Source organism: Malania oleifera, chromosome 6 (genome assembly GCF_029873635.1).
Source record: "Malania oleifera isolate guangnan ecotype guangnan chromosome 6, ASM2987363v1, whole genome shotgun sequence".
In the NCBI taxonomy this organism is placed as follows: domain Eukaryota; kingdom Viridiplantae; phylum Streptophyta; class Magnoliopsida; order Santalales; family Ximeniaceae; genus Malania; species Malania oleifera.
In genome coordinates, this window is record NC_080422.1 from 25,543,462 (window position 1) to 25,570,139 (window position 26,678).

At 37.1% G+C, this 26,678-nt stretch overlaps 1 protein-coding gene across 2 annotated transcripts in view; it reads left to right on the forward strand.

Annotated features, from left to right (window-relative positions):
- Positions 1 to 4,638: 4,638 nt before the first annotated feature.
- LOC131157264 (U11/U12 small nuclear ribonucleoprotein 65 kDa protein) overlaps positions 4,639 to 26,678 on the forward strand; it is a 59,847-nt gene continuing 37,807 nt past the window's right edge. The window contains exons 1-7 of one of the 2 annotated variants that reach the window (XM_058111266.1): positions 4,639 to 4,988; positions 5,151 to 5,283; positions 5,402 to 5,656; positions 8,849 to 8,920; positions 9,247 to 9,483; positions 26,012 to 26,093; positions 26,249 to 26,434. In XM_058111266.1, the coding sequence (XP_057967249.1) occupies positions 5,442 to 5,656; positions 8,849 to 8,920; positions 9,247 to 9,483; positions 26,012 to 26,093; positions 26,249 to 26,434 (792 nt within the window). In that variant the 5' untranslated portion in view covers positions 4,639 to 4,988; positions 5,151 to 5,283; positions 5,402 to 5,441. Of the gene's footprint in view, positions 4,989 to 5,115; positions 5,284 to 5,401; positions 5,657 to 8,848; positions 8,921 to 9,246; positions 9,484 to 26,011; positions 26,094 to 26,248; positions 26,435 to 26,678 lie in introns of both variants that reach the window. The other variant, XM_058111267.1, reaches the window with a different exon arrangement.

Consider the following 26,678-nt stretch of genomic DNA (forward strand, 5'->3'; position numbering starts at 1 on the left):
CGGTGTATCATCCGATACATGGCACGCAATCTCCATGTGCAATCGTGGTCCTTACACCTAGCAACCCACAACTCAGGAGTAGATCGCACGACGTGGAAGTCATGGTGGGTGCGAGTGTGATATATTCGCACTGCGGCGATCAACTGATCCTTCGAACCGAAGAGCATCCCCTTACTCAACTCAGAGGATTCTTCCCAACGAGTGACGCGTATGGGAAGCTCATCGACTGCAGTTAAATCTGCAGCAGCTAGGTCAATATGACCGTACATCGGAAGCTTGCCGATGAATTGCGTGTCAAACGTTGCGTCGTCCGTGTCATGGTGAGGTAAGTTCACATCATCGGGGACATCATTTAACCCTTCACCCATTTCCTGCTCGTGCATGTGGTCGTCTTTAATATGAACATCATTTGTAATGTTCATGCCCTCGTCAAATGCGTCGTTCGCAATGGCAAACAACGATGCTAGTACCGCACTTGGGACATCTTCGCAACCTCTCTGCGGAAACATCTGAGGAACAGGTGCTTCGTACTCCGACGGTTGGAATGACGATCCCTGATATTCATTAAAATCGACCGTGGACGTAGCACGAACCTCCCGACCAACATCGACCTGATGTGTTTGTTCGGTGTCTTCACCGACTTCACCCAATTGCTCCGCGGGCTCATCTGGTTGCCTAACTGCAATTACACCCACTTTAGGAATAGTCTCGACATACAATTGCATCGTCAAATATGTCTCACCGACACAGTGTGCGTCCAATACAATGCGCAACCCATAATCATCTGAAATCGGAACAGCCTCGTAGAACGCTATATTATTTAACTCTCGCGCAGGGTATCTTGTGGTCACCCGCAATGCATATTGATCTGGATCAATATGCAAATATTTATATATCTTCGTATATAATTTACTTAATTTACACTTACGGCCAATTCGAATTAGTCGAACTGGCCGACTACTATACCTAACACCATCTGTTGCGGTTATAATGTTCCCCCCTATATATAAAAATACCGTGACTGGATCACTACTTGAGCTTCCTGTCATTTGGATCGCGATCGGGAAATAAAACAAACCTACGCAATACAAAATTATATGTATAAGTGATGTGTAAATGAGACGAAATAAGTAATAACTATAAACCAAATAGATGTATACAAATTCTAATGAATGAATGAACTTATAGTTTGGACCTAACTTTCCCAGAAAGAATATAAATAGATGAATTCAGGGTCTATGAATAAACAACATGAATATGTATTGATTTTCCCCATATGACATATTCTTCAGATTTTCCCAAAATTTTAATTCAACTTAGAATCCAAAGAACTATGAAATGGTGCTCTTAAGAGTATTTTTTCCAAAATAGTACTTCGTACTCTGCCTCATTATGGGTTGGGTTGCCACTTAATTTGAAGTTCAATTTTGTTAAGTAGCCTTTTGAGGATTCATTGCTAATCCAAACACCCATACTCAAAGGAGTTGAAGGGATCTTTTGAAAAAATGTTACTTAGAACGCATAACATCCCGATTCATGAAATGGGAATGGGATTGTCTTATGGCAAGTGCTTTAAAATGTGAACACTGCATTTATATCGATATATTGGTGAAAAATACATAAATTCGGGGAGGAAAAAACTCATTACTACTCTCCTTTAATAATGTGACCTTTTAGCTATCATCTCTACAGTGTTCCCAGTCAGCGTCATCGACGGTGACTAGTTGAGGCCGATTTCGCCCTCGTACCGTTGGATCTTTAATGGTGCTCTGTCGACTGTGGCCTCCTCAGGCACCCCGCACCCTAGGATGTTATACATATGGGGCTTTTTTCATGGAATTTTTTATTTTAATTTGATCCCTAAGGAACCGCATTTTTTAGAACTACTGCACCTACCAAATAACTCGGATAATCCAACTAATTGTCTTCTGCTACTTCAAGATTCTAATGATGGTCAGCTGTTCAAGCACCTTTCTTTTTTGGCAGTTTATGTGCAGTGTAGGAGTTGCCTCTATTTTAATATTCGTTAAAGTCATTGTTCTATTACATAGGATGGACTAATGACAGAGGATGGGTGAGATAACCTTTCATAGCTAGCGCTGTGATTCTGTGAACATTGCCTCTGTGTATGTGATTTTGGGTGAATTAGAATTGAGTAGATTATTGGAAACCAAGTAGTACGCTTGTCAGTATTAGTGAACAAAATATAACATAAATTTAGGCTATGAGCTTGGAGAACTAAGAAAACTCTTCACTCGAAGAGAACTTGTCAAACCTTGCCCACATGATCATCTTAGTCTAGGAGAGGGAGAACTCATTGATGTCCAAACAGCAATTCACATTATAGCTGGATTCTTGAGTAGGCAGACAAAGAGGTAATAAATTTTATTTTATTTTCATAACCTACACACACACATTTCCAAAGCAACATTTTTTTCATAGCCTACACACACACATACATATATATAAGTATGGAAAAAATCCCACCCGAAATACTATTGTCAAAAACAAGTTTTAACATTCTTCTCGAGATGGGTTAAAATTGGAGTCTCATGTATGAGAGAGAGATTATTGGAATTATTGTGAAAGGTACTAATAATCAATTATTAAGTATTTGGAAAGATTTATCCTATGAGTTAGTTTTTGAAATTGAGAAGGCGTAGCATCCAACAATATATATATGAATCATTGTGCTGTGCTGGCCCTAATTTTTTTTTTTATTAGTTTTTTGAAGAACCAATTCATAAATCTAAAAATAAAATAAAACTATTTAGTTAAAGATTAGAAAAGTGAACAAGAAAACATATTATATAAATATGTTTCTTTATGTGGTCATTTTTTTGTTTTTATTTTCAATTTTTAAGATATATATATATATATATATATATAGATATATATATATATATATATATAAGCAATAATATAATATTTTTAACACATTTTCAATTGTCATATAAAAAAATATTTTATTATAAAATAAATTTGGATAGTACAACAATTAATTAAAATAATTATAATAAATTGTTTCTTCTTAATAATATTTTTATTATATATTATTTGTAATTTTATTTTTTAATTATATATTTAAAATATCAATTGATTTAAAAATAATACATAAATATTATTTAATTACAAAAATTAACTTATATTAATTTTCATAAATATTAACCAAACATATTGTCAAATTTTAATTTTTCAACTAGTCCTAAATTAACTGGTGAAAAGAAAAGAATAAAGGGAAGAGAAAAGCCTAAAGATGTGTTCAATGTTTAGAAAATAATTCTCAATTTTCAAATTCTTCTTTTGTACATTATAAAAATATCACATATTTTTTTTTTACTTCTTTAACATTAATATAAGAGTCAGAATTTTTTTTTTTAAATTTTCAACATAATTATTAATAACCGGAAAAATAAGGTATAAGATCCTAAGATCTTATATATATGACAATACAATTTATAATTAGAATGTGCACTCACATTAACTCAAAGTATCAATTAAAACCATACAATTTGCATGTTATGTTCACAACTTTAGTGGATGTGCCCAATTATATTAAAAACAGTAGAAGATAATTTAAGAATTGAATAACAAAATTTCACACTTTTAAAGTAAACCATATGATCTAATTATAATTAAAGTAAACAATTATATTCAAAAGACTAGAAGGAAATTCAACATATTTAGTGAGTAGGGGAAACATTTTACAATTTATAGGGCACGAAACATAATGCATTTTACAATGAAATAACAATCGTAAAAAAAATAAATAAATATTAAACAATAGTTTGAATGGAAAAAATAACATATTATCAGCAAAAAATTAAATTCAAATACCAAACCAATGAATGAAATACAAATAAAATATTATCAGCAAAAAAATTAAATTTAAATACCAAAACAATGAAATACAAACCTTCATAAATGTTTGTCCACCAATCTTTTAACACAAATCACACACTCTTTCTTGGATTATCAAAGCTTTCGATGAAATCAAAATAATGTAAAAATATAAGCACTGAATATGAAAAACATAACTTACCCCATTTCCTTATATAATTTTCGATTTGATAAAGCCTGCAACGGTCACTTGCTCCGGCTCTCTTCAACGGTCACCTGCTCCGGCTCCCTTCAACGGTCACTTGCTCGGCTTCTGCAACAGGTACTGTGTTTGCGCAAGAAAGGAGGAAGAACGGGCGAGGTTAAACTGAAGCAAATCTCGCTACTTGGAGTAGCGAGATTTGCCACGCGTCGAGAGCCGGGTGGAGGTAATTCAAAAGGCAGGTGGCAGAGCATTAATTATCCCATTAAAATCTCGCTACTTGGAGTAGCGAGATTTTCCACGCGTCAAATATTGGTTGGCAGAGATTTACCACGCGTCGAAAGCGGCTGGCAGAGCATTAATTCTCCCAATTAAATCTCGCTACTCCAAGTAGCGAGATTTGTGCTTTACGAAAAATATCCCCAATGACACATGTAAATATCGCTACTTGAAGTTGTGAGATTTGGTTAAAAATCGCTACTTGAACTAGCGAGATTACGTCAGAGTCATTCTGGAAATTACTTATCAGAATGAGTTATTATTTAATATATTTTTTTTAAAAAAAGTTAAAACGGGAAAAAACTCGCCGTTTTCTCGTAGCTCCGCCCAATGTTCTGTGCTCCGCTCAGTGCTCTTGCTCCGTGCCGCTTTGAGCAGCAGGTGCTCCCTCGTGAAAACATCCTTCTTATTTGAGTTTTTGTTGCTGTGAAATTTCTACAGATAGTCTGTTGGGGTCAGAAGCTGTTTCTCCGCCAAAATTCAAATTTTATTTCTGATTGATTACGCAAATCGCTAACAATCATCTACAAAGAGAAGAAAAGTTCTAATGATCTTTCATTTACCTATTATACGATTCTCCTGCGGTGCCTTTGATATCAACAATTTCAAAACCTATCCATGAGTTTGATTTCCGATTTTAGTGCAAAGACGTCTCCATCCCTCGCAGGTACGAACCACTATTTCGAAAAATTTTGAAACCCAGGCATCTAAAAATATACTCATTCATGGTGTATGGGATTCGATCTCCTGTAAAATTTGCGACGATGGTCGATGGTAGCTTTCTCCCAAATCAGAAGCATTTCTTTTTCCATCTTGGTCCTTGGTGCAGGTTTTTGCTAACACGTATGCGGGACACACTTCTTTGGATTTCGGTGGCACCCTTTGCTTTTGGTACCATTTTTTTTGGTTGCCGTGTTGTGACTTTTACTCTTTCAGGCTGCCAAACATAGCTTGCCAAGAAGGTGAGAAATATTATTCCCAACTGAGTAACTTGTGATCGAATTTTTTAGTCTAATTTCGTGATATTCCAAATTGCACGAAGTAATCTTTTTACCCCTGCATTTTTGATATCATGCCCAGTTCCTCCGGACAGGGAAGCAGTAGCTGCTGTTGATGCCTGATGGCAGCTGTTCCTCCTTCTCAGTTGTTCATTGCCCATCAAACACAACAGGTTGGATATCAGGGCTCACAAGATGTAGCAGCGAAACCTCCAGAAACAGAAACAACAGCCGTCTTATTGATTCGGCACCTTCCTGAAGCCATTCCTTATGACACCCTCTTTCGACTCTTCTCCCATTATGGTGCCACTGGGCTGCGTCCTTGTAGTAGTGGAAGGTATGGTTTTATTATGGTTCAGTGCACGTTCAGTACTTTACTAATCATATCAAACACTTTCTACCCATCTTATTTGCTGAGGGCAATCATAGTTTTAGTTGCACCTTTTGTGGCATCAAATCCATCAAGGCTGTTTAGCTAGGACATGATGGTAATTTGCTGCTCTTCATGGGGAGTCTGTCTCGTGTTGGACTCATGTACTATTTGAAGCAACTAACCTATGGCACTGCTGCACTTATCACTAATTGGTTTATCTATAAGGGGGAATTTGGTGTGGGAGGTCCTAAATGCCATGTTGGAATCACTTTCATATGTATCTTATGCTTGACAATGCGGTTACGGTAAAGAAGAATATATATTTGGTTCAATCATCATATTCCACTTACAGTGTTTGGCAAACCAAGGACATTTTAGTGTATTTCATTTAACATTACTAGAATGCCCTTGATAACATTAGAGCTGTACTGATAATAATATTACAGATATTCTTTTTATGTACACATGTACATGTCAATGTTTTAAAAGGCTCAATCAGGCTCTCCTTGAGGATCTCCTCAAGATGAGGCATGACTAAAATGCCTCGAGGCTCATTTTAAAATGGGATATCTTAAAAAGGCAATGACATTGCACATTGAGGCTTATGCATTTGTACAAAGGCACACCTTTTGCGCCTTTTTATTTGAGGCTTACATATTATAGGTGCGTGAATCTCAAGTAAGATTTGGCTAGAAAATTTTAAGTTTGTATGAAAGGAATGTCATAATATGACTTGATTTCTAGAACTCTTGAGCCTCAACCTTTCATAATAATTGGGAGTTGTATCTTTGATCATGAAAATATTTGAACTTTGTAATGCTATCACTATCTCTTGACATGATTTACTTAATGAATTCTGGTTAATATTAATTGAATGGCCAAAGAAATTTACAAAATTATATTTGATTATTTTTATATTTATTTGTAATTTTGTTAATTTTTTAATATATTTACATCTTCTTCAAATTTTCCCTCAGCTTGCATAATAAATCCAAGGTATTGAAATCTACTAATTCTATTGATTTCTTGACTATCAGGTTTAATCTTTTCTCCAATATTCCTCCTACTGTAACTGAAAGTACATTTCATATATATATATTTTCTTATTTCTACTTATCCTAAAACTTTTAGTTTCTAAAGCTTCAGCCTATAATTCTAACTCAAATTCTACTCCATCCCTAGTTTCATCAATCAAGATAATAACATCTGCAAACAATATACACCATGGAACCTCATTTTGGATACTCTGAGTAAGTTCATCCATCATCACTAAGGCAAAAAGATAAGAGTTCAAAGCAAATCCTTGATGTACGCCTATTGTGGTTGAAAATTCCCTAGCCTCTCCACCTGTAGTTCTCATATTAGTCATTACTCCATCGTATATATCTTTAATGACATCAGTATACCTATTATATATGTCATTTTTTTTTTTTAAAACCCACCATAAAACCTCCTTAGGTACCCTGACATACGCTTTCTCTAGGTCAATAAAAACCATATGCAAGTCTCTCTTATTTTCCTTGAACTTTTTTATTAATCTTCTTAAAAGATATATGACATCAATAGTAGATCTCCTAGACATAAACCAAATTGATTTTCTAAAACCCTCGTTTCTTACCTTAGGCTTTGTTCAACTACCCTTTTCCCATACCTTCATTGTTTTACTTATAAGTTTAATTCCACCATAATTATTATAATTTTGAATATTTCCTTTATTTTTGCATATAGGTAATAAGTGCTTTTCCTCCATTTGTCTAACATTTTGTTAGTGTCGTGTGATTATCGAATGCCCTTAAAATTAAAAGGAAAGTTCTATAAGACGGTTGTAAGACCAGCTATGTTATATTGATCAGATTGTTGGGAAACTAATAAACGACATATCCAAAGAGTAAAAGTAGGCGAGATGAGAATGTTAAGGTAGATGAGTGGTATAACGTTAAAAGATTAATTAAGAAATGAACATATTTGCGGTAAGTTATGCGTAGCTCTTATAGAAGATAAGATAAGGAAGGTGCGTCTTTGATGGTTTGGGCTTGTGCAATGTAGGCCAATAGTGCACTAGTAAGGAGGAGTGAGCTAGTTATTGTAAGGGGTTGTAGAAGAGGTAGGGGTAGACCTAGCATAACTTGGAATAAGATAGTAAGGATTTAATAGCTCTTAATTTGTTAGAGGAAATTGCCTATGATCGTGTAAAGTGGAGGAAAAAGGATTCATATAACTGACCCCACCTAGTGGGATTTAAGGCTTATTATTGTTGGTTTTTTTCTTTTTTAAAATCTAAAAATAAAATTCTCAAAAGTCTTATGCCTCGTCTCTTTAGTGTTAGAACACCTTGCTTTACACCTTTGCCTTTTAAAACAATGATTTTGATACAAATGAGTCCTAAACATCATTATCATTCAATGTTCTCTCCATGAATACTTAAAGGTGGATGTTTGGTCTTGCATTTTGGTTTAAATTGTGAGCATGTGACATAAACTTGGAACTTGGAGCTTGGAATTTTGAAACTGACTCAAGCATTTTTAGTAAATTTTGTGGGATCTTGAAAATGGAATTTTTGGTTTATAGCTTTGCCAACTTGAAATCTTTGGACTTAGGATTTGGAACTTGGAATGTTTTGTATTTTGTTGAATTTTTGTTGGATTGACAGGCGAAATGAATTAAGCACATTAGATTTGGTCAAATTAAGCAACATGCATCTCTTTTGTTGTACTTTGTTGAAAATGGAGTGTTAACCTTACAATTGTGTTTTTTAAATAATAGATTAGTTACTTTAAGGCTAAAAGGTCCAATTTCTAAAATTAATTTCTGTCATTAAGCCATTTTTAGCTTATGTTTTGAAAAATACAAAGCTTGGTTTCCCTGGGAGCCAAACCAAATCTAACAGAAACATTTTAGATCGGTCAAGTTCAGTTCCAAGGATGTCCCAAGAATGGTTTGTGTAGGTTTTAGTTCCAATTTTTTGAAACCAAAGTAGTTCCCTTGTAATGGAACTGAAATCTGAACCATTTATATAACCTTAATGTGAACCACATGACAATTTCCAATTGGCTTTCAAATGAATAGGCATAAGCATGACCAGAACTTCTCAATTAATTCATGTTTACTTGTTCAACTACATAGACATTCTGTAATTTGTCTTGTATTTTTGTGCAGACTGAGAAACTGTGCATTTGTGGATTTTAAGAATGAAGGTTTGGCTTCTCAAGCACAACGTCAGTTAAATGGGTATTTATCTCTGTTACTATTATGTTTTTAAATGGGTATTTTCCACATAGTCTGATGAGCTATTTGAAAAATTATTGAGTCATGAGGCCTGCCTTTTATGATGAAGGTTTTTGTGGGTGAGAGAGATCCAAAGTTCAAACTTTGCCAATCGATAAGAGAAAACTAATTTGAGAAGTTATTTTTCTATTTTGTTTTAGCATCATTTTATTTATTCTTGTTATTGTGTTATAATTCATTCTTGTTTAGTCAATATGTCAATGGATACATTAATAAATAACAAGTAAATAAGGACTCTGCGTTATTGATGTCTTATTGTGGTTTGTCAGGTTGCGGTTCCTTGGTAAAGTCTTGTCAGTGGAGAAAACAAGTAAGCCAATTTGTGTTAATAAAAATCAACAAGGGGAAGCTCCGGATAGAAAGGATTTTGCTCCACCCACTACTTTGTTGAAGCATGGTACTGTAACCAAAGATGTTAGTGAAAGTTCCAAATCAGGATCCCTGCCTGGCAGGGAACCCATCGCTGAAAGACTTGGTGTTGACTATCCATTTCCTCCTCACCTTGAGTAAGTTTCTTCTTTTCACCTTCTATGGGATTTGGTATTTTTTATGACTATGTGTAATGGTCTTGGCCCAACTCTGGTGATGTATTTTCCGCTGTGGGTCTGCGGCCCGATGGGCTTCACTGTTTTGTTATACAAAAGGCGTCTCAATTTTGAAGCCTAAACTATCCTTATACGCCCTTGCTGGAGTGGCCCATAACTCCAAATCCAACTCCAAGGAGGTATTGTCAGCTTTGACCCAATAAGCTTCACGATTTTGTGTTACAATGGCACGGTTGAAGCCTAAACCATAATTATATGCCCAAAATCTCCCTAGTAAGCGTCCGATGCGTGATCATGACATTATGATTATAGTATTCTTTGGAGATACCATCAATCTGCATGCCTTAGGTTCTGTATTCTGTACATTAGCAGTACCTGCTCGCATGCTTAGTTTCACATGTGAAGTTTAAGATCCAAAATCAAGATCATTTAGTGACATGAGCAAAAGAGGCAAGAATAACCGGAGCATTATTAGATGACACAAAATGTTAGACTTCCGCTGTTAAATATGTTGCATCTGGACTTGAATATTGTGCATGCTGCACCATCAGACCCAAAAGCATGTCTAAATTTTAGAAAGAGGGTGAAAGAGAGGGAGTGTCAATAATAATATAACCATTATTATGCCTTGTTCTCACTGTTTCTGTTTCAAGTTGGACAAAATTACACTTAGCTGCATCCTTCTCCGACTTTTTCTATTGATTGGTGCCAAATGGGACTTTTTCTCGAACACAGGTGTGGCTTATCATCAACCTTTGTATTAAAAGTTACATGATAATTCTCTATCTGATATTGATTGTGTAGTTGATAAAATTATTTTGATGTGAAGGGTAGAACCAGGATCATGGGATCTAGTAAAATTAAAGCAAATGGTCTGGGCTAAATGGGTTTTTACATGTGGCTGCCTACTGATTTGATAATGTACTTTTTCCCTCTGCTAATATATTTGGGCTATTCATTCTTTAAGAAAAAAAAAACTTTGCATCCATGCATGGATTATAACGGGATCTTACACGCAATCTGACAATGGGGGCTTTTTTCTGGTGACTTCGTGAGTTGAAGCTGCTGATCATGGGTTTGATTGATGTTGCAGCAATGGGATGAAGGGTAAGGACTACAGATTGGAGGAGGTGGAACGTGGCTGGGTGTAGCTTCTTGTATGGGAGAAGGAGAATAAGGAAGAGGAGGTAGAGGAGGCTGTTGGTGACAAGGTGTCCTCTCATTGCTGGAAACAATGGTGGTGACAGTTTCTGCAGTCTGCTAGTGGTTCCATGGTTATTAGTTGTGTCAATTTGGTTGAGGAGCATAAGAACAGAGGCTACATTGCAGATGCAAGAGTTGCGCATTTCCAGCACCCGACCATTGATTCTGGTGCTTCCTAGCTGGCGGAGAGAGAGGAGAGATTTATATGTGCATTAGGTGTGGGAAAGGGAAGGCAGTAAATTCTTTTTTATTTTTGAACCCGCAGTGATAATAAGCTGCAGAAAATAGTTTGTGGGTATTTTGTTTGATAGAAAAAGAATTTCATTGATAGATTAAGAATGTACAAGCAGGAGCAAAGACATCTACTTGACAAACTCTGGGATACCCCAGAGAAAACAAAACAGAAAAGCCAAAAGGCACAAAGAACAGTCCAGGAAAATCAGCACACCCTAACAAGTGAACAAAGTAGTTTGTGGGAATTTTTGTCCAATTAAATTTGGACTGAGTGATAAAATGCCATCATAGAGGGTCCACAATGCATATTATTGATTGCATAAAAGCTGGTTATGTGAATGAACACACACACGCATGCGTACCCGGTAAGCGTATGCAGATGTTCTGTGACCTTGTGATTTTAATAATCTATAGGTGTTCATCAAAACTAGTATTTTTTTGCTAGTGAAAGTTGAGGTGTAATCCCAAGAGGAGGGTGAATTGGGTATTTTAAAATTTTATGCGCGGAAGCTTAATCAATTTTAAAGCTGATTTTACACGTGCTCTAACTTCTTATCAACAAACTTCTCAAACGATAAACTTAGCAATTTATATATCGTTAAGTTCTAAAGAGCATGAGCTAAGATTTAAATATGAAACCAAACTACAAGATATTGACAATACTTGCAGCAGATTAATATTGATAAAAATATGCTCGGCCACACAAAAATTTATGCTATAACTTGAATGACTAATGAACCAATACAATAAAATTTTAGCAGATTAAATCAAACTTATATTCGCAACTACAGCAGAGTTTGATCAATAAGAGCATTCACAACATTCATGAAATACACAAATATGCTTTGAAAATAAAGGAGATAAGGGAAAGAGTGACACCAGAATTTTTTACAAGGTTCAGCAGCCGTGCCTACGTCCTTGCCTCAAGCAACCTGCTATGAGGATTCACTAATCCCTCCTTTAGTTGGTGGAGACATCTCTCTCCTTCAGTAGGCGGAGAAGTCTCTCAAGCGAAAACAATCCTTCCTCTTGTCAACAACTCAATCGCAAAGCCGTTAGTCTTTAACAAACAAATAAGAATGGATTTGTACAAAGATAACTCTCCAACCAGAGTGGATTTGTACACAATAAGCACTACAATACTCTCAGAAGATATTTGCTAAGAAGCTCAAAGAGTTTGGCTCAGTTTTGTGGGTTTTGAAAGCTTTGAACTTTGAAAGAATAACTTAGAAAATTAGTTTCAGCAAGAACGGCTCGCAGCTAAATTTTCAATGTAAATCGATGTGTTCTGGTTGCCCTAACATGATTAGGGTTGGCTATATATAGGTAGGTTTGAATTATAGCCGTTTGTGTGTGTTTTGGTAACATTATATTTGAAAATCGGAAATATTTCTTGCCGTTTGCGAAACTTATCACAGTGCTTCGGTCGACTGAACTGGCAGTTCAGTCGCCCGAACCAGTTAACTTATGAACTTTAAAATTGGCAGTAGCCATTCGGTCGGATTGAACCGGAAGTTCGGTTGCCCAAACCAACACTGTCTGGAACTTTAACAATGGCAGTAGCCATTTGGTCGACTAAACCTTTGGTTCGGTCACCCGAACTCTCTGATGCCAGACCAGTTTGTTCAGACTCCGACATTCGGTCGACTGAGCATTAGCCTCGGCCGCCCGAACATCCTGAAATTCAATATTCTTTATATTTTTGATTCCAAAATTGAATTTTATCCTTTTGAAATAACATTTGGACTTTGTAAAAATATTTTCCAAGTCTTTAAAAGGTATCTAGGTCTAAGTAATTAACCTAAGAGTTTTATAACAAATATCAATTGAAAAGTACTTACATGAAACCTATTTTACAATACACATGAGAAGCTAACTAGATCTTCATATCCTTAAGCTTGGTCTTCATCCAAGCTTATCTTCAATAGCCATCTTTCATTTACCTGTGTTCTTAATGGCTTTCCATTATGCATCTTGCATTGTGCTTTTATATTGAAATACCTGTAAACAACTTGATAGCACAATTAGATGCCTTGGTTTGTCATTATCAAAACGAGATTAACCCTTGTTAAGCCAACAGTTAGGTGAATCAAAACTTAATTTCCTTTGGTTGAAGACCATTTTTTTTAATCCTTGCTTAATTGTCTAAGCTTTTTCATTTTTATTTTATATATAACAAGTGCAGAGTTGTTATTTTAGGAAAAGTTCATGTTGTAAATGCTGCTATTGACTTTGACTTTGCTGATTTCCACTGCATTAAATGATGAACATTTCCTAAAATTTTGCCTGGGCCTCCACCAGCTGTTTTCCGGGTTCAACTAATAGGTTTTTAGGGGTTCTAGCCCCAGGAAAAATATAACCACCTATAGAAAAGTAGTAAAGTAGTAGACTTCGAATTTGCTGATTTCCACTGCATTAAATGATGATCGTTTCCTAAAATTGTAGCATAGAGATGGCATTTGGGCTTGGGCCTCCACCAGCTGTTTTTTGGGTTCAACTAATAGGTCTTTGGGGGTTCTAGGCCTGGAAAAAATAAAGCCACCTACAGGTAAATAGTAAAATGTGGGCTCCCATTTATGGGCTTAAAAATGAGGCCCACCCACAACTTAAAAGGGCTTCTAATTTTGTTGGCTAGAGTGGGCTTTGGGTTACAGGACCACCTTCTTTCGGACAAACCTTCTTGTTTGAGGGCTAGATTTTTTTGGGTTAGGAAAGGGTAGATGCTTAAGAGGCCCTTTCTGTAATTAAGAGAAGTACAAAATGTTGAAGAACAAGACAAGGGACAGAAGGTGGGAACATAGGAGTTCAAGAATGGCATAGTAGAAGGTACCACTAGCAGTATTTTCGAGAATGATACAGTGAAGAATGGTTCAGGGATACCAACCCAAACACTATGGAACTTATCGATTTTCTACAAATGGGTAAATAGGAAGATGGATGATGAAGGTTTAATTGACAAGAAAAAAGGGAAGGGAGTTTTGAAATCAGATTGTCAATCTGAAGAGTTTTTAAATTCCATAGATGATGAGGATGAATTACTGTCCTCTTATGATCTTAAAGCAGAAGAACTGTTCATTGAACAGCTGAGGAAGGTGGGAGATGGAGGAAGGGGTGATGAGAAGAGCTTGAAATTTATGGAGGTTTTTTGGGGGGGGGGGGGGGGGGTCAATGATGGCATAAGATCATAGGATTCTTTATCTGGCAAGGGCCGAATTAGCTCTGATTGGAGAATTCAGAGCTCAGAGTCTGGATGCCAATGGGAATTGATCTTTCCCTAGCAACTATAATTCTCGTCATTCTGATAATATCATGGTTCCAAAAAATCCTCCAAGTCCTAGCATAACGACAAAGGACCTTGGAATTGATTTTTTGGAAGCTCAGTAGGGGAACAATGCAAATCCTGAAGGTAACACTACTATGTTGTTTCTTTCAAGCTCTGAATTACCAAAATGCCATGGGGAGTTAGAACCTGAGGGGAACCTTAAGACTTTTGACCTCTTTGGGGATGAGAGAGAAAACTGGGCAGACCAGGAACTACTTGATGATTTGTGTTTCAGTATGGTGATTCTGGTTGGGGTAAGGTTAGGCTTAAAAAAGAGGGCATTTGTGAGAGAAAAAAGACCAACAAATTGAGTAGAGAGCTGGTAAGGTTAGCTTCATTAGTTAACTATGAAAAAGGGAGTAGGTTTCTGGGGGTCATTAGCAGGATTAAATGAAACTTCTTTCTTGGAATGTTGGAGGTGGGACGTGGGAGGTGGGGGGGGGGGGGGTAGTAAAGGCAGAATTGTGAAGGTTTTGGTCATTAGAGTCAGTCCAGCTATTTTGATTTATTTTGATTTTATAGGAGATCAAAGTAGGAGAGATTGATACTCTTTTCTTTAGGAGTGTTTGGGGTTGTAGATTTAAAGAATGGGTGTCTTTTCCTTCATTAGGAGCCTTGAGAGGCCAGATAATAGCTTGGGATACCAGACTTGCCCTTGATTAAAGACTGTATCTTGAGGTCTTTTTCTTTGACGGTCCTTATAGAGGTTAGGGGTGTTGACGAGTGGTGGCTCACATCCTTATGGTCCTACACAGTATTCGCAGTGTAATCATTTTTCTGAAGAGTTGGCCAATTTGTTTGGACTTTGTAGTTTGTAATAGTTTTTTTTGAAGAGTTGGCTAGTTTGTTGGATTTTGTAGTTCATGTTGGGTGGTGGGGGGCAATTTTAATGTTATTATAAACTTGAGAGAGAAGTTTTGGGGATCGAGGATGACTAGTAGCACAAGGAAGTTTGACTTTTTAATTTGGGATTATGGCCTCAGAAATGTCTTTGAATAATGGCTGTTTTACTTGGGTGGCTTTTGGGAATAGACAAGCTTAGTGTAGTCTTGATATATATATATGTATGTATATTTTCCAATGCTGGGGAAGACTTGTTTCTGAATATTGTGCAAGAGATGTTGGTTTGGCCCACTTCAAATCATTGTTTGCTATGTTAGGATTCCAATCCTATTTAGTGCGGCCTTACTCCTTTTAGGTTTGAGAGCATGTGGCTATTGCACCATTCGTTTCACGATGCATTGGGGATTGGTGGAAGCAATGCCGTGTCAAGGGGTCAGGGGTGAGGAGGTTTTAAAAAAAATTAAAATGATGATGAAATTGAAGTATGTTAAAATAAGCTAAAGGATTGTAATAAAGAGGTGTTTAGGAATATTAAGAAGAAATATAATATTCTTTTTGAAATTGCTCGTTTGGATCGAAGGAATGTGGTTTGCTGGGAGAGACACATATAGCTAGAAGGGTTCATCTTTACAATAAGTTGGAGGCGATTATGTTGAGGGAAGAGAGGAGTTGGCATCAAAGTCAAGGATTAGCTGGGTTAAAGAGGCTGGTCGTAATTCTAGGTTGTTTGACTTGTTTCATTGAATTGCTAGCGTGAGGTGGAGAAAACGTTTTCTTTAGAAGTTGGAGTTGAGACTTGGGGAAGGTAGTTACGGATCATACGCTAATTGGTGTTGAGATCACAAATTTCTATAAGTTGTTGTATATTGATGATTGTAAGGTTTGATTGATTGTGGAGGGGCTTGATTGGAGACCTATTTAGAAGGAGGCTGCAATTTGGTTGGAGAGGCCTTTCGAATTGGAGGAAGTTAGAGGGCTGTGTTTGACACGGATGGAGGCAAAGAAAGCACTAGGTTCAGATTCTTTTACAAATTCCTTTCTTTTAAAATATTTGGGATGTGTTGAAAGAAGAGGTTTTTTGAGTAGTTCCATTGTAATGAGTTGGTGTGCAAGTGTACTAACTCTACATTCATTACCCTCATTCCTAAAAGGGATTGGTCTAGGAGGGCAAAGGGTTTTAGGCCGATTAGCATAGTGATCAGCATTTATAAGGTGTTAATTGAAGTTCTGTAAAGAAGAAGTTGTTAGGAATTATAGTGTTGATGGCCCAGTATGTGTTTTTTAAAGATGGACAAATTTTAGTTGCATGATTGGAGTTACTGCTCTCGCGATGGTTTTCTCTCTCGTGAGAAGTCCTCTCATCACACATCTCTCTTTTGATTGATATCATGTTGCTAGAAAGAATTGATGGTTGGGGTTTGTTTAATATAGATAGAAGGGAAGTCCTTTGATCTAAGATTGGATAAGGTAGGGAAGGTTGGAGCTCTGTTTAAGTGCAACTGGTGGGTACGAATTTTTTCAATTGCAGCTTCATGGTTATCTCAGGGGTTCTCGTCTCCTGCTGATAGGTTGAGCATGGTTTTTGAAGATTATGAGTGGGCTATGTCGATTACTGGGTGGGGATTCGTGTGACTAGGACAGAGAAGTTTAGGGAAAGAGGGCATGGATGGAGGGGTAAAAGGTATTCCATTTTTGTTCTTGAAGGGCTGAAAGGGGATGGTGGGTCTTGATTTGGGGATGCTTTCTTTGCTTTAAGAAGATTTTGTCGGTTAGGCTCTAATGTAGGAGATAACAAGAAGAATGAAAATCTCTCATGGAGTCAGATTGTTTGTGGAAGCGTAGGTGATGGTGGAGGTCGATCGATCTCTAAGAGTGTTCAGGAGGTGGTCTGTGCTTGTTGTGCTGTAAGTACGCAAGAGAAGTTCATTTAGTCAGCTACGCACGATCAATTGAAGGTGGTTAGGGCATCGCTTCTGGTTGAGTAGTAGAGATCAGAGGTAGCTAAGGTTTCTTGCAGGGGTGATGGGTTGAGGGTTGGGCCTAGTTTGTCGATTAATATAGACTTGGGCTGGTTGCTCAAAAATAGAAAAAAATCTTTTAAATTCTTTGCTGGTATTGCTGGTTAAAGAGGCCCAAGGGCAATCTTTTGAACTATAACTAGGCTTGGGTAGTGAAAAAGCCTAGATGGGTCAAGTTAATGGGCAGGCCCAGAAGTCTTCACAGGTCCCTATCCATAAGGAAGCCCTTCTGCCCAAGTTAGGAGAGGTTACAAGGTACATGTTGTTCCGATCGTCCCTAAGTTGTGTTCCTTTTTGATCAACATCCTTGGCGGTCATCAGAAGGGATGTTTTGATAACAGTAAAGAGCAAGCGACAGAAGTAGGAAGTCTTGTTGCTCCTCCTCGGTAGGAGAAGAATGATAATAGGGGGATTTTTAGGGATGAAAAGGGGGATTCCGTTTCTAAGAATCTTAATTCTTGGGAGTTTGAAAACTCATTGCTAGGTTGGTTGAAAACCTAGTTGGTAAGGGAGTCAATTTGGATAGCTTGAGAAGTAGAAAGGTTTATGCCCTCCGCAAGGAAGTGCAAATGGGTTTTGAAGGCGGGAAACTTTATGGAGATAATCAAGATTTGTCAGGAGAGAAAGCACAAAATTATTAAGAGAGATTCCAAAGTTGTTCTAAATATAGTGGAGGAGCCAATTAGTGAGAGGGCCAAATTTTGCAAGGATAGTAAGAGATGGGGAGATGTTTCAGATGAGGACAGTGTAGGGAGTAGTCATTTTGAATGCGAAAAGGGTTTACTTTCGGATCATATTCGGGATCAATATGGATTTTCCTCCGATTCTTCTATTGATCGACTCGAGGATCTATCCTATGCGTGGCGTCCTCCTTTAGAAGGCTTAGAGGGAATTAATATGTTTGAGGATGAGATTATTAAAGATGAACACAGGCTTAGGGATGGAATTCTGTCTACTCCAGTCCAAGAAGTTTCTAGAAAAGATATTGAAGCTCAGATTTTGCTGGATGACTTGGGCCTTATGTTGTTTGATCAAGGAGGAAATGAAGGTAGGTTCGATGGCAACAAAACTAAGGTGAAGAAGGGTCAGAGGGAACTAGCTAATTTGAAGTGAAGTGTTCAGTGAACTATGATGGGAAGGGATAAAAGAGGGGTTTTCTTGGCTAATAATAGCAGATTTTTTGTTTTGCCTTTTTTATTATTTATTATTTATTATTTATTTTTTGAGTTTTTAACTTTGTTTTGTTTTGTTTTGTTTTTTTGTTTTTGTTTTCTTTTTGAGGATAGTATGCTTGATATGATTGAACATTCTCTTTCTAATATATTTTCTTTTATTATCCAAAAAAAAAAAAAACAAATTTTAGTTGCAGTTTTGCGAGCTAATGAGGTGGTTGAAGATGCGAGGAGGAGGGGGAAGAAGGGCATGGCTTTTAAATTTGATTCTAAGAAGGCCTGTGACATGGTTAATTGGGGCTTTGTAAACTGATGTGTATGGTTTGGGAACTTTATAGTGTAATTGGATTAGAGGATTTCTCAGCTGTGCTAACATGTCTATCAATGGTCAACTTAGGCATTTGGTTATGGTTTCTCTGAGTTTAAGAAAATGGGATTCATCATCACCCTTTTTGTTCACTTTGGTGGTGGATGGTTTGTGTAGGCTTGTTCTTCATGCCCAGGATTTTGGGGTGATTAGGGGTCTTTTTGTTGGAAGGGAGGAGGTGGAGGTGTCTTACCTTCAGTTCGCAGATGATATTATTTTTTTCCCTTGAGAAGTGCATTGAGAAGTTTTGAAGGTACTCACCTTATTGAGAATTTTTGAGAAGATTTTAAGGCTATTAATTTTTCAAGAGTGGTTTAGTGGGAATTAATTTTAGTAATGGGGAGTTAGAGAGCTTTAAGTCTTTAGCTGGCAGCAATTCCTTAGCTTGGCCTTTTCATATCTTGGCCTTCCTTTAGGGGCAATACTTAATTGGATGCTTTAATTAAGAGAGTAGGGAGGGGATTAGAAGGTGGAAGAGGGCTTTCCTTTCATTGGAGTTAGGATCACTCTCATTAGTGCTTCCCTCTCCAATATTCCCATTTACTTTTTATCCCTTCTTAGAATTCCTACCAGAGTGACAGGGACCTTAGAGAGAACTATGGGAGGTTTCTTGTGATTTGGTTTTGAGGAGTATTAGAGGGGCCAACTTGCTAGTTGGGAGGTGTTTAGGAGACCCAAATCCCTGCGCCCGGGGGGGGGGGGGGGGTGTGGGGTGCTGGGGATTATTGTGGTTTCGAAGAACATCTTTTAATGGGAAAATAATAATGGGGGTCCCCTTTAGAGTCTAGCTCCTTATGCCATCAGGTTATTAAAAGTAATGGGAATGGGTGGGATACCAAGGGGACTGGCAATGTTACCATGTGAGTCCTTGGAAGTTTGTTTTTCCCGTGTGGCTTGCCTTCTATTTCTTCTCGCTTTAAAATCAGCAATGGTAATAGAATCCAGTTTTGGGAGAATATTTGGGTGGGTGAGACTTTGTTGGAGCTGTTGATGCTGCATTTGTTTAGATTTTCTTCTTCTCATAGTTTCAGCTTTCTGCCATTATCAGGAGGGGGGAGGGGCATTTTCTTTAGATTTCCATTTCTTTAGGAGTCCTAATAAAAGAGAGGTTGATGAGCTAACTCTTTATGAGGTCTGCTGGATTTTGTTTTCCTATTTTGAGGGGGGGGGGATGTTAGGTTGTGGATTGGGGATTCTTCGATGTATTTTTCTCTTCAATGTCTTTTCTTAATCATCTTTTAAATTCTTCAATGCCACATTTATTATGGGATAGAGTGGTTTTCTTGGCTTCCTTTTGGGTTCACTCTCCTGGTTTCTTTTTGGGTTTGTTGCAGTCTGATTTTTGAAGGGATTGGAGGACAGCTCTTGTGCAATCTTTTGAACTTTGTTCATCATTCTATATGGACATCTTTCCTCAGACTTCTTGTACTTTCTCTTATCCCAAGATGGGAATCAGAGCTCTTTTTGGCTGAAAAGGCTGTTTAGAAAGCAAAAGTTTCCTTCAAGATCCGGGCTTTCATCTGGACTCTTGTTCTTAATAGGGTTAATATGAATGACTTGCTACAGAAAAGGACAACTCATAAAGCTTAGTCCAGATGTTTGTGTGCTGTACCATGAGGCAAACAGTACAAGTGTTTGCGATTTCCTTCACTGCTGCATGGCAACTTATCTGTGGATTCCCTCCTTACTGGTGAATTATTTGGCCTTCATTGCAAGTTGCCAAAGCATATAAATCGCGATTCCCTTATTTTATCTTCTAAGGTGCTATGCCTAGCTTACTGCAGAATCTTTACTTTATAGTGCAACATTCTCCTACCTGGAAAGAGGTTATTATTGCATTCATGCATTCTACTGTTATATTCATTTTTATCACTGTTCTTCCTGGTTCTGTCTTGTTTCGTCTTCCCAAACACTTTAGAAACCAAATCAGTACCTGCACCTGTATTTTCAAATGTAAAGAACTTATGGCTATGAATAGTTTCCAATTTCTTTTGAGTGTCAAAGCTTTAAAATTTTTAATAAATTTAAAAGCTATGTGATAAATTTTTAGGAAAATAGTCTCATTTTGGGAATTGAACATAACGGCGACAATCTGCTGCAGAGTAGGAGGCCTTCAATGGCTTTATCTCCTGATGTGCATTCTTATGATTTGATAGTTCGGAAACAGCTTCTCATATTTTTCTGCATTGTTCTTTTGATGGAGGGTTTGGGAGGAGTAAAGATGCCTTTGCTTTGTAGAGGCATGCAGTTTGCAGTATTTTGGTGAATTTTATTAGAACTGATTGTGCGCGTCTTTACAGGGAAAAGGGTGCTGTGTTCATTGCTGGGATAGGATTCATTGTTTGGCCCTACACGATCTACTGCAGGTCGTTCCTTTAAAGGAGTGTGTTTTTCGGATCTGCAGCAAGATTTGCAGGCTTTACGTTTTTTTTCATTGTATTTTCCTTTTATTGTTATCCTTCACAGGAGGATCTCTTATTTTCCTTGTTTTTTTTTTTTTGGGTACACTCTTCTTCTTTAGTGAATTCTCCTTTTTGTTTTGGTTTAAAAAGAGAACAAGAATAAAAAGATATAGATGTTCTGGCAACTACTAGATTACGAGCTCAAGCTAGATCTTTGATTTGGTATTAGAGCAGGAGTCCTAGGTTAAATCTCCAGTCACTTCACTTCCCAACTAAAACCAGAAGACCCATCCCAGGTATTAGGCCCCTAGGGGAGTTCGAATTTGAGGGGGGCTGTGAGACAGTTGATTTGTTGATAAATAAAATTACTGACTACCAACAAGCTTAATCTTTTTGGAATATGCTCTTGACTGTAAATTGACGGAAAATGATTCATGTAGCCAACCCTCCTAGTGGGACATAGGGCTTGGTTGTTGTTGTACCAACAAGTTCAATCTATTTGGGCCTAGTGTTGATTTAGCAGTTCTAGTGATGGTGGAAAGTTGAAAGGCATAGCTGTGTATAGCACAAGCACTTCCACGGGATGCCGCATTCTTGTCATGCCTAACAGTCCTTCGATGTGTTCATCACTTTTTTATAAACCTGTTCACTATTTTAAAATATATTTTAATTTTTGCATGCTTTCTGACGCTCACTGGACACTCCTTGAACACTTCTCTAATGTTTTCTCAGCACTTAATCACACATTATGACATGCCATTTTTCTTATTTATGAAAAAGCAGAATTATAAGAGAAGAAAAGACCCAATGTTGGTTTTTTTATTTTTAAAAATATAACGAACTTGTCCTATTTGCTGTTGAAGAAGTGAGATATTTCAATTTTTTTTTATCAAATGGCAAAAGAAAGAGATAGAGGCATATGCATTTCCATTGGATCTTTTGGTTCATATGTTTATATACTACATTTATATTATATTTTGTTAATTGTTATGTCCTGCCATATGCCCTTCATTACTATTTCCCAATTTCCATTTTCCTAAGTGTTATGTGACTTATGTCCCTGACTTGTGTTTTGCATACATGCTACGTGGCACTCTTACGAAGCTGGGATATTTGCAGCAATAAAACTTGCACTTTATTTCTCTGTCTGCCTGGATTTCTTGTGCAATTAGTTGATATAACATTTACGGTTCATTTGGTTTTGTAGAATAGTTATTCCTTAGAATAAGATGGAATATAGTTTAAATTTTGAGAATCAAGGGAATAGTTATTCCTTGTATACTCCTAATTATTTTATTCAATATGTAATAAGAAAGGAATAGACATCCCCGTGATAAAATTTAGGAATAGTTATTCCTTATTATGGACTCAAAATGTTTCACATTATTGTTTGCTTTATAGTAACAACATAATTCTTGTATAACTAATTGTAATTAACCTACTAAACTAATCTAATTCTGAGAATAGGCATTTCGCAAACCAAACGTAATCTTATACTTTCCCTTGATTCTCTCAATCCTCTATCTATATTCTTTTACCTTAATAAATTTATTTTTTCTATATAAAAAAATTGAATGATAATTATACCGGGGTATTTTTTTTAATAGAAAAAGAAATTCATTAGATAGAGAAAGAATGTACCATCAAGAGAGAAGACATCTCCTTAACGAAATCTGGGAATCCCTAGAAAAAAAAAACACACAATGTGAAAGACAGCAAAAGAAAATCAGCATGCCTTTATAAAGAGACTTCTAATTACGCTGAACGTATGAAATACACACCTCTTTGAAATTTCCATTGCCCACACACAATAAAGAAGCCATAAAAAGAACCTTTTCCCACACTAACCAATATGGTAACTTCTTCCCTGAAAATATACGCAAGTTATGTTCCTTCCACAGAAACACTGCAAATAAAGCACAATTTCATAATGCCATTCCTTCCTTCTTCCTACCAAACTCCACAAAGATATTGCCAAGAGTTCCTCCACTGTTCTAGGAAACCCAGCTTTCTCCAAAATAATTGAATAGCTTGTTCCAAACCTTCCATGCAAAATTGCAATGCAAGAAAAGATGTGAAACAGATTCTGAACAATCAAAACAAAACATGCGCGTATGTCAGGAGAGAGAGCCTTTAAAGATTTCCTCATCTGCAGCAAGTCATTAGTATTTATCCTTTAAGCACAACCAACCAAAGAAACACTTTGATTTTAGGTGGGGATTTTGACCTTCTAGATAACTTTGTACAGTGGAAAGGAGAAATTGGTACCAATCAAGAATTCACAAAAAGATTTACAAGAATAAACACCTAAAGAATCCAACAATCAAGATTGACTATCATCTTCAGAAGATACCCTACTATTACCAAGAAAGAAAATAACTCAATAGTTTTCCTATCATTCAAGGATCTCCTAAAGTGAAAAATCCCAAGAAGGTAAAGGACTGCCCAAGTCTACTCTAAAAGAAGAAATGGGGTAATTTTTCCCTGAGCTCAAGCTAAATAGGTGAGGAAAAGAGGTGGGCAAAACAACATTCCCCATCCAAAGGTCTTTCCAAGAATGGATATTACAACTAGGGGTGTACTCAGTTTTGTTCGGTTCGGTTCGGTTATTGCCAAAACCGAAAACCGAACCGATCTCCTTGGTTTTTAAAACTACTGAACTGAAGCCGAACCATAAACCATGGGTTTATAAAAATACCAAACCGCCAATTTTCTGGTTCAGTTCGGTTATTTTCGGTTTTATCAAAATTTGAACTATCAAGCAATGAAAGAAATTCTTGAAAGCCCAAGACTTTGGGTTAGGCTGCAACCATAGCCCTTCTTATAATTTTGAAATGGTTTCTAACTGGGCCAAGGCTTTGAATACAAATCCAGCACATGAGATAAAAGTGAAGGGAGGATACAGCTTGAATATATGATGTGGGGAAACTTGTTTCCTTCCTATTTCCAACTGATGTGGGATAGGGAAGTAGGAAATAGAATTATGGGCAGCACTACCCGTGTAGGATTCTGGAACTGGAAGGCAGGGCAGGCGGGCAAACTTTCCATTTTGCTTGAAAAAATTTGTTTGTTTCACTAGACAATCTTACAACTGGGGGCTGGGGCAGCCTCATATATAATCCCACTGCCACCCCAAGATTCTCATACTAATTATTGTAAATTGCTGGTGATGAAGTATTTCATTTTTAAGGGTATTAGCCATTTTTATTTGTAATTAAAATATTAAATAATAATAAATTGAGTAATGAGTGTACAACAACTCTAAATATTAGTATTATATAAAATTATGCAATTATAATTTATTAATTCGGTTTCGGTTATCTTGGTTCGGTTTTGGATCAAAACCGAAACCAACTGAAATTTTTTAACTTTCAAAACCGAAACTGAAGCCGCAAACCAAAAGACCGAACCGAGATGTGTTTCGGTTTGGTTTCGGTCCGATTTTTGGTTTTTCGGTAATTTTTTGTATGCCCCTAATTACAACCCTTACCCAAAAAATATTTAGCATGGGGAATAAAGAGAGAGTATGGGAAATTACTCTACACGGGCTTTCCAAAGAACATCTAGAACCTAAATTTGTATTCCACCCACTCCCATCAAGTCCAAATTTACTTTTGGTAACTTTATGCCATAAGGAAGAAACCTCTAGCGTGAACTGCCAAAGCCGTTTAGCCAGAAGAGCCGTATTCTTAGACACCAAATTTCCAAGATCCAAACTAGTCCTACAAACCACCTCCCAACTCACTAAATGATCCCTAAAACCCTCTATTCCCGAGCAAAGAAAATCTTTCATAATTCCCTCAGTGTCTAACTAGCGACTCCCATTGGAATTTTAAAAATAGAAAGAAAATACAACAAAATACTAGAAAGACAAGTCTGAATTAGAGAAATCCTCCCTCCCAAAGAAAAGGGATCCCTTCCACCCATCTAAACGCTTGGACACTCTCCACCACCAGATCCCAAAACTAGCTGATCTAGGATTACCCCTCAAAGGAACCCCTAGATAGGACAATGGTCACCTGAACGCAGCACACCCAAATTCCAAGGCTAATTCCCTTGCACTTTCTGCAGGCACGTTAATAGCCGCGATACCACTCTTTCCCATATTAATCTTAAGCCCCAAGACCCTTTAAAAAATTTGAAAAGCTTGGTATATTTAGGAAAGAAGGCTTATGATCCTCCAGGAAAAAGATATTACCATCCACAAACTGAAGGTGTGAAACCATGATCTCCTCCCTACCCACGCCTAGACCTTTCTCACCAAAACTCTCTCCGCCGCCCTATAAACCATCCTACTCAAAACATCAGCCACTAACACACACACACACACACACACACACACACACACACAAACGGAGAAAGGGGATCCCTTGTCTATCCCCACTCCTATCCCTAAACAAGATTTAGGCTTACCATTCACTATCACTGCAAAATTCACTAGACGTACAACCTTTCATCCATCCATGCCATCTCTCTCCAAACCCTTTATTTACAAAATCTTATCCTTAAGATTCCAGCTCACTCTATAATAAGCATTTTCAAAACCCAACTTAAAAACAAGCCCCTTCTTCCTCCTCCTCCTTGTATCCTCAATGGTTTCATTTGCTCCCCTCACAAATGCGCTCTGGGCATTAGAAATAGTCTCATCAGGCACCACACATAACCTATTATATAGCACTTTAGTGATTATTTTATAAACACTAGAAACTAGGCTAATCAGTCTATAATCAGAAATCTTGATATACCAACTTTTCTTTAGCACCAAAGTGATAAAAGTAGAACTAATACTCCTAAAACCCCATTCCAATAGAACTTTCATTAAATGTTTGTTTGTTTGTTTTTTTTTTGTTTTTTTGTTTTTTAATAATTTGGTTGCAAAATTTTTTATAGAATGGTTAACATTGTTAAACAATCTGCCCTTGTTATAGGTATGCGTATCCTCCACCCGATGGAAATATTCTGACCAATATTGTAAATGCTCTTATTGCTGTTCCTCGATTCTACACACAGGTTATCTTTGATCTCATGCAGAATCTTTGAAAATCTATTGGATGTTCTTTCTGCTTCTATAGTTTACATCTTTTGCTTGGTGTTAATCTAGTTCGGAACATGTGTGCGGCTTTTTATTTTCATTTTTTAAAATTGTTTTAGCTTCTCTATTGTAGGTATTGCACTTGATGAACAAAATGAATATACCGGCTCCATTTCGGATGGCACTGCCCACTCCACCTCTACCACCTCCTTCAGTGCCCAACCCCCTACCACCACCTCCCCCTCCTGTTCCTGCAGCTCCAGAACCTTGTCTGGCAGATTTATCTAGTGCAGAGTCAGAATTGGAATCTTCTGACGAGGTATTTGCCTGCTGCTAACTTGTTATAACCTGAGGTAATTGTCCTTTGCATACTTGTATGGAAGCATAAAATGATGTACATACATCAGTTTACAACTGTGTGAGCATGAAACAATATTGCTCTACCCAAATTCTGGGTTTTGAGTGCCAGTTGCACCAACTGTTTTTTGCCCCAATCAATAAAATCCAATGCCCACGTGGTATTCTTGTTTGGCCTATTCTTGGTACTTCATTGTACTCTTTTT